The 7,762-nt window shown below is 28.1% G+C and overlaps 1 protein-coding gene across 1 annotated transcript; it reads right to left on the bottom strand.

The window, feature by feature from the left end:
* Positions 1-1,188: 1,188 nt before the first annotated feature.
* LOC120270048 lies at positions 1,189-5,012 on the bottom strand. Its single transcript, XM_039277049.1, has 2 exons — positions 4,892-5,012; positions 1,189-2,801 (listed from the first exon to the last, which is right to left on the bottom strand). The coding sequence occupies exon 2, from the start codon at positions 2,787-2,789 to the stop codon at positions 1,719-1,721; it is 1,071 nt and encodes a 356-aa protein (XP_039132983.1). The 5' UTR covers positions 2,790-2,801; positions 4,892-5,012; the 3' UTR covers positions 1,189-1,718.
* Positions 5,013-7,762: the final 2,750 nt, after the last annotated feature.

Here is a 7,762-nt window from a genome sequence, read left to right as displayed (position 1 = left end):
CTCACTATAACAAGTCTAGTTATGACTTGAGGTTATCCTAACCCATGACTGGATGAGTTAACCATTTTTTTTATTTTTAAATTTTTTTTTAAGTTGTATCTTATGGGAATTGACCCCATGATCTCTTTTTAAGAGAATGAAAGTCCAATTGGGGTAATGTCAGTTTTACTTAAACAATGACTTGTAATTTACTAAGAATATCAACATGGATATAGACCTCAATGTGCTTGGTGGAAGATAATTAAAAGCTAAACCATGCTTTTTATTAGTCGCAAAAAATATTTTTTTCAAGTCCTATGTCTACAGTACCGTGTGTGAAAACATATTGGACACAAGAATTTCTCAATTATCACCATTAAATATTGAAATACAAGTTTTCATGGATGATTAGAAGTCTGCTTAAGTTCAACAATAAAAAACAAAGATGAGAAATCCTGCAGGTAGTGATCTTTTTTTCACTAACAACATTATGAGTACAATAATAATAGCCCCTAAAATAAAAGGATCGAGATAAAGCTGAGGTCAAAGCAAACACGGATCGTAACGAATAGGTAAGTGGCTGGCAACTCTAATTTAAAGTAAAAGAATTACATGAGTTTCAATTTCTCTTATACTCAGAAAAATAAGTAGGCAACTTAATTTGATGGGGAAACAAATTAAATACAAGCCCTTCAACTAATTTTTTTTAAGTTAGTTTAAATTATTTTGAGTTGCTCAAGTTATTTTAATTTATTATGAAATATTTTTATTTTTAAATTAATTTTTCTTTATAAAACTTACTCTATGGTTTTATATTTATTTGTTTGTTCTAAATCCAAGTCACAAATGAAGCATATAGTAGTTGGTAAGGTGTTGGGTTGATTTTTAGGGTATCCAAGTACAAATCTTGTCCATTACAATCTCTCTTTTTAATTTAATAATAAGATTATATTTTAAAAAAACCTGGTTAGCAGGCTGGTTCCGAGTCGGCTCGATCCGAATCCACTAGGTAGGGCTTGATGGACCACGTTAATCAGCTTATGCCCATCTCTACTTTAGAGGTCCCTCTATCCTGGGATGTTGCTGACCCCCAAACACACTCGTTCCCTTCCGACCCGCCAACACTTTTGTTCATTCACACCTAATGAATTCTGTATGTATATATGTGTGTCTATATATATTAGAAAAAAAGGAAAAAAATAACCAAGGAAAAAAATAGTTTATTTATTCTGAAATTATAATACGTGCGATGGCAGGAGCTAGGTTAGAGTGCATACCACACATGTTTTATTTTAGATTAGCAATATATAAGAAAACATAGCTTCCATAAAGGCTTATTGGATGCACACACACAACACACAGTACACTGAAGTTAGATCTTGTCTTGCTTGGTTTCAAATTTGATGCTATAGTAATTAGAACCGGTATAAGTGCCGCCTTGTACTTCAGTGGTGACAGTTTTCCCATTGTAAAGTGTGTCCTTTTGCTTGAATGTGAAGGGAACATCACATTTACCATTTGTTGCAATTAGAGAGACGGTCACTTTACTCATTGGTTCCACAACAACTTTGTGTACAACCTCTAGCACAGTGGTCGTAGTCGTGGTCTCTTCCCACTCGACTCCTGATTGAACTTCACCAGAAATTTCAATTTTTCCATCAAAAATGAGTGGAATACTGAAGTCTATGGTGGCTTTCATTCCTAACTTCAGGGAAAGCATAGTTTTCCAATTGCTAGTCCTAGTATTTGTGTAGGAGAGCTTCACGTCTAAACTTGAGACTTTGCTGGGTATTGTTGGTGGCAGAATTCTTAGCCATGACAAGGACTGTTTCACCATAAACTCTTGAATTCTCCATATCATATTTGACATCATAAATTTTCCTTGTCAAAACAGGCTCTTCCACCTTTAGCTTGGCTTCTTTGGTGACAGAGGGGACTGCTGCATTAAGGCAGCTTGTCTTTCCCTCAGTTGTTAGGCGCTTGCAGAAATAATTGTTACCCAAGTTGAGAAGACCAATAGTTTGATAGTCAACTTTAATGGGGCGAAAAAAGGTATCCTTGTTATTGTTGCTATTCTCATTAGAATCTGCCCAAATCCAATTCGGACTACGCCTCCAAAATTTATTGTTGGAAGTGGACTTGATGCGAATGGTACCATCCTCAGTAGTCAAATTCTCAAATGTTGCGGTTGAATCACCAATATCATCAGTTGAAAACTGCAAATATGGGTGTCTCTCGATCTGACGAAGGCACAAATATTGACCATTATCTCCTTTGAATGCCAGATACTTTGGCAAAATCACCAACGAGTCCCAATCATTAATTTTGAAGATGTCATCTCCAAAGAGACAAGATTTATCCTTTGCAACCACAAAACGAGGAAAGTTTGATGCCTGGCACGCTAATGATAAATAGCGTCCCGATTGAATATGTACTATTTGGTACATATTCATTGCAGCGTCTAAAATGATAAACTTGAATAACGTACAATACTCCTTGTATTGGTTATGCTCTGCCTTTTCGGCAGTTGCAGCAATCCAGGCCAAATCTCCTCTGTTGTTATTCTCTTTGGTTCGTACCCAGTATTTGTTGTTTTGACAGCTTCTTATGTGCACCAAACCATTTCTATCAACAGTCTCCACTTCAAATTTGGCAAATGCACTCACAGCTAGAGTTTCAGTGAATGCAAGGTACCCCTTGTACTCTTTCCCTTTTTCATTGATGTAGCCCATATAATATCTCTTGTCATCCTTCTTGTAGTTGTCATTGAAGTAGTTAATGACAATAAACCTTGGCAAAACCAGTGCCATCTTTTTCTACGTCTGTTTAACATTTTGGATACAAAAACAAATCACATAAATTCACATTTTGGATACAAAAACAAATCACATAAATTCATAGTAGACATTTTTAATTAAAAAAAAAAAGCATATATTTCTTTCTTTTTAATGTCAACCAAGCATTTAAGTGCACACACTACAAAACAATATATATATATATAGAGAGAGAGGGCAAGTCTTCTACAAGTAGAACTCAATTCTACGGACTTTTGCCTTTTAGTTGTTGAATTCAAATCCAATGATTGCAAATCACTTACTTGCATCAACAATACAACAAACAATGCATATATTATTATATATAATATAGATCTTGTACATATATTGTTATATATATAATATATCATTTTTTAAAAACCCAACAAAACTTTAAAATTAAAAAATAATATAATAAGTTATATATTAACCATATAATATTTTCTGTTAATAACAACAACCCAAAAATAAAAACTTGAAGAAACCCAAAAACCAAACATTAATTATATATATGTATATATAGTATATATTAAAGGTACTAGAGATATGTATACTATGAGCAATGCTATTCATCATGAATAGCTCGCATGAAAAATCACATGAATACTAACTCCAGAGCTAGGGTTGCTAACTCCGGAGCTAGAAATGTTAACCCCAGCTCTGGAGTTAGTATTCATATTGGATTTCATGAAAGATATTCATAATAAATAGCATTTCTCGTATACTATATTTACGATATGTCACTTAAAAGGAAACTGTCAGAACAAAAATCAATCGTATATATTAATATATACAAACAAACAATGCAAACTATGTATGGCAGCACTAACAATGCAAACTTTATGAATTTTTATTTTATTTTATTGACGTCTCTGTAGTAAATCTATTTATTAATATATGTATAACTTTAAAAATATAGTCTTATTTATCATTTATTATTAAAAACTAATGAGAGTTATGATTTTATTTCTTTTTAATTTTTTATTCAACACAATATATAAAAAATATGTTAAATAAAATTAATAAAACATTAACCAATGATTGGTTATACAACTAATAAAAAAATCAAAAAATTAAAATAAATAAAATCATACATACATATATATATATATATATATGATGTTAGTATGTATGGAAACAATAAAAATAAAAAAATTGTATTTGTAAATATATATAGTAAAAATAAAAACAATAAACACTAACAACAAAAACAAAAATAACATACACAAACTCATCTATATGCATATATGTATAAAAATATAAATATAAATGAAAAAACCAAACAAACAATAAAATATCATATGTTTACTTATATATATATATAGATATAGATATACATATATATATATATATATATATTAGTAGTATATATTATATATGTTATATATTATATGAGTTAATATGTTTTTGGGGAATGTGTTAACCACTCCAAGCCCAAAAACAACAACAGAGGAAAAGAAAAAGAAAAGAAAAGGAGAGACCAATCAATATCAAGCCGACGGAGGATAAAATTAATAATATGTATATTTAATAAAATACTAATTAACGATATAATAAATAAATCATAAAAAATAGAAAAAAAAATAATATCTATATCTATATATGTATGAAAAAGCACAAACAAAAACATAATTTATATATATATATATATTATATATATGTATGTACATGTATGCAGTAAAAAATATAAAAAATTAAAACAAAAATTAAAATAAAATTATTATTATTAGTAAGTATACAACATATTATATATATTTATTATATATTATATGTTAAAATTAATGTCTTGAGAAAAAAAAGGGTGGTGTGCGACTCACTCTTTTTTTAAAAAAAAAATAAAAGCACAATCAAAATAAAGTAAATCTTTGTCATAAAAATAAAAAAATAAAGTAAATGGCAGCTAATAAAAAATTTAAAATATTGTTAAGAAAAATTAATAGTATGAATATATGTGTTAAAATCAATTCTTCATTTTCAAAATTCTTCTAGAAATAGAACACAAATATTTTGGGGGGAAAGATGAGATAGAAATCATGCTTTATTCATTCATAATAAACATACTCAACAACAAAAACAAATAAATAAATAAATAAACTTACAATCTCCGGGCTTGCTAAAAGTTTTCCGAGGGATTTATTTTTTAGTTTTTTCCGATGCCCTAGCCAAAGGTTTATGTCCTCTTTTATTAATGGAGGAGGCCGGTTTCTTCAAGCTCAAGCACCTCTTTATACCCTTTCTAGTGGGTGTCAACTTCTATAGCTTGGCCAATTTTTTTTTTTTCATGCTAAATGAGGGGATATTTAGCTTTGTGTGTAGGCAAAATATCTCTATGGAGAATGGCCACAGAGGAAAAAATAAGAGAGAGAATAGAAAGAGAGACATAAAAATAATGATGAACAGTGTATTGAATAGTATTCTCACGTTGTAAAAGGTATGGTTTAGGTTTTTGTTTATTAATATCAAGGGGTGCAAATATGATTGAACAATGAAGATTGTATTTGTACTGTTTGTATGTTGATCTAATAGTTATGAATGCATCATTATATGGACACGGCATGTGCATCACATTGACACTATAAAGAAGATGTGCATCTATTGGATTTAAATTCAACAGCTGATCTACGGACTCCATTAGATATGTATAATTTGTATATACACCACAGACATACTATAAAAAATATATTAATTTATTAAACATATAAACATTAATATCATAAACACTTATTAGTATACATTATATAGTATACTGTATCATTATGATATATGTTAATATATATTATAATATGTTGTATACACTATAGTATTCTTGTATGTACTATAATATTATGTACATTAGCATAAACTAAAGTATATTTGTATATAAATTAAATAGAAAAGTCAATTGATTAACCAACAGATGACCATCCCGCACGGCCTCACCAAAAGAAATATTATATAATCTTAATATTTCTTGTTCAACTATGAATTGTTCATATTGATCATTAATTACTTTCTTAAAAGTAATCTGCTTCATTTTTTAAATCGCTTCGGGAAAGAGTTTTAGCTTTTCCATTCTCTATTGTCAATGTTCTTTGATCATTTATTTTAATGCTTTCACCTCTTCTTGAAAGTCTTGGAGTTGAATTTTTAGTTTCATTTTTCTTTTTTAACATGATTTCTATTTTTAAGCATTAGATTTTCCATTATTGGTCCACTATGTAATATATAGTTTATGGTCTAAAAAAATATTTGATACGCTTCAACAAATTTGTGAATTATTAACATATGTGATAATGTCAAAAAAATATATATATTTGTTACCAATGAAATTCAATGATATTTTTTTGCCGTCACCAAGTTTTGACACTTTTTCTCTATCATTAAAGAGTTAATCTGACAATTCACATGTTTGTCAAGTAATAATAACTTATATATGACAAACTTATGATGTGTCACATATTTTATAATTATCAATGATATTCTTTTGTCATTGAATGTTTTAATAATTTACCATAAAATGCTATAAATTGTCACTAAACATAAAATAAACTTTTAAAAATTTGTGGCATCCCTTTGATTATCACATAACAGGTGATGCAAATATTTGTCACATATTGTACTATAATATCATCATAAAAATATTTAAAACATCACTATATATTCTTAAGAGGTATACCAGTCAGTGATGAAAAGCTATTTTAGTAATGATGAAAGTTCATCACTGATAAAAATAAATTTTGTTATTAAATATGCATTATTCATTCAATTAGGTATGAGAAAAACATAAACATTACAAGAAAATAAATATTTTGTGTCATATTTATTTATTAAAAATATGTCCAAATTAATTTTTTATAATGTCACAACTAATTGACTATCATATCATTTGTGATATTTTTATAATGTCAAACAATTATATATGCTTTTTATGGCCCATTGGTTGTTTGTTACCACTTCTTTTATTAAATATACAATATTTTGTGGCTTGTATAGTTGTTAAAAAATGTCACAAATTAAAATTTTATAATATCAAAATTAATTAATCATCATAACATTCTTGATATTTTATAATGTGGCAAATAATTATGTTTTTATGGCACATTTGTAATTTGTCACAACATGTTTAGTGTATATTAAATATTTGGTATAATATCCAAATTGGTCCCTCTACTTTTCTCTTTCTTTCCTTTTGGTCCCTCTACTCAAAAATGCTTCCAAGTAGTCCCTCTACTCTTAAAAATGGTTCTACTTAGTCCCTTCTACTCTAAAATAGGTCAATTACTAGCTGTATTTTTCAAGAGTAGAGGGACTAGATGGAAAGAGATTAAGGGTAGAGGGACTAAATTTGGTCAATTTTCAAGAGTAGAGGGATTAGTGGGGCGCATTTCTGAGTGGAGGAACCAAAAGAGAAGATAGAGAAAAGTAAATGGACGGATTGGGGTATTATACCTAAATATTTTTGTAACATTCATTAATTGTTAAAATAATATGTAATTTTTTATAATATCACAATTAATTCTCTATCACATCATTCATTCAAGATATTTTAATGAATATTTTAATATGAATATTAGATATTCACATCATTCACAAAATTTTGTACATTTGTTATTTGTCACAATTTATTTTAGTGAATATTTTTAAACATATTATGTAAATATTAAAATTTTAGTTTTTTCAAATAAATATAAGTAATATTATAATATAAATATAATATAGGAGATATTCTAAAAACAAAACAAAGTAAATATTGTTACCCAAAAACAAGTATTTTTCATAAAATAACTATCGGAAATCTATGTAGATAATAGATAGGTCTGAAATGCGTTGATGATCGCTTTCCTAAAAGCGTTATTTGCCCCCTTTCCTCTGAGATTGCTATAGGATTTGAATGCAAATAGCTTTGGTGAATAAGATAATAATAATAATAATAATAATTATTATTATTATTATTATTATTATTAAAGACATAACAAGCAATATTTAAAAAA

The sequence above is a fragment of the Dioscorea cayenensis genome, chromosome 10 (genome assembly GCF_009730915.1).
Source record: "Dioscorea cayenensis subsp. rotundata cultivar TDr96_F1 chromosome 10, TDr96_F1_v2_PseudoChromosome.rev07_lg8_w22 25.fasta, whole genome shotgun sequence".
In the NCBI taxonomy this organism is placed as follows: domain Eukaryota; kingdom Viridiplantae; phylum Streptophyta; class Magnoliopsida; order Dioscoreales; family Dioscoreaceae; genus Dioscorea; species Dioscorea cayenensis.
This window is presented reverse-complemented; position numbering and strand designations above follow the sequence as displayed.

Excerpts from the sequence above, each read along its gene's own strand:
- LOC120270048 (XM_039277049.1), bottom strand. The coding sequence starts at position 2,789 with ATGGCACTGGTTTTGCCAAGGTTTATTGTCATTAACTACTTCAATGAC.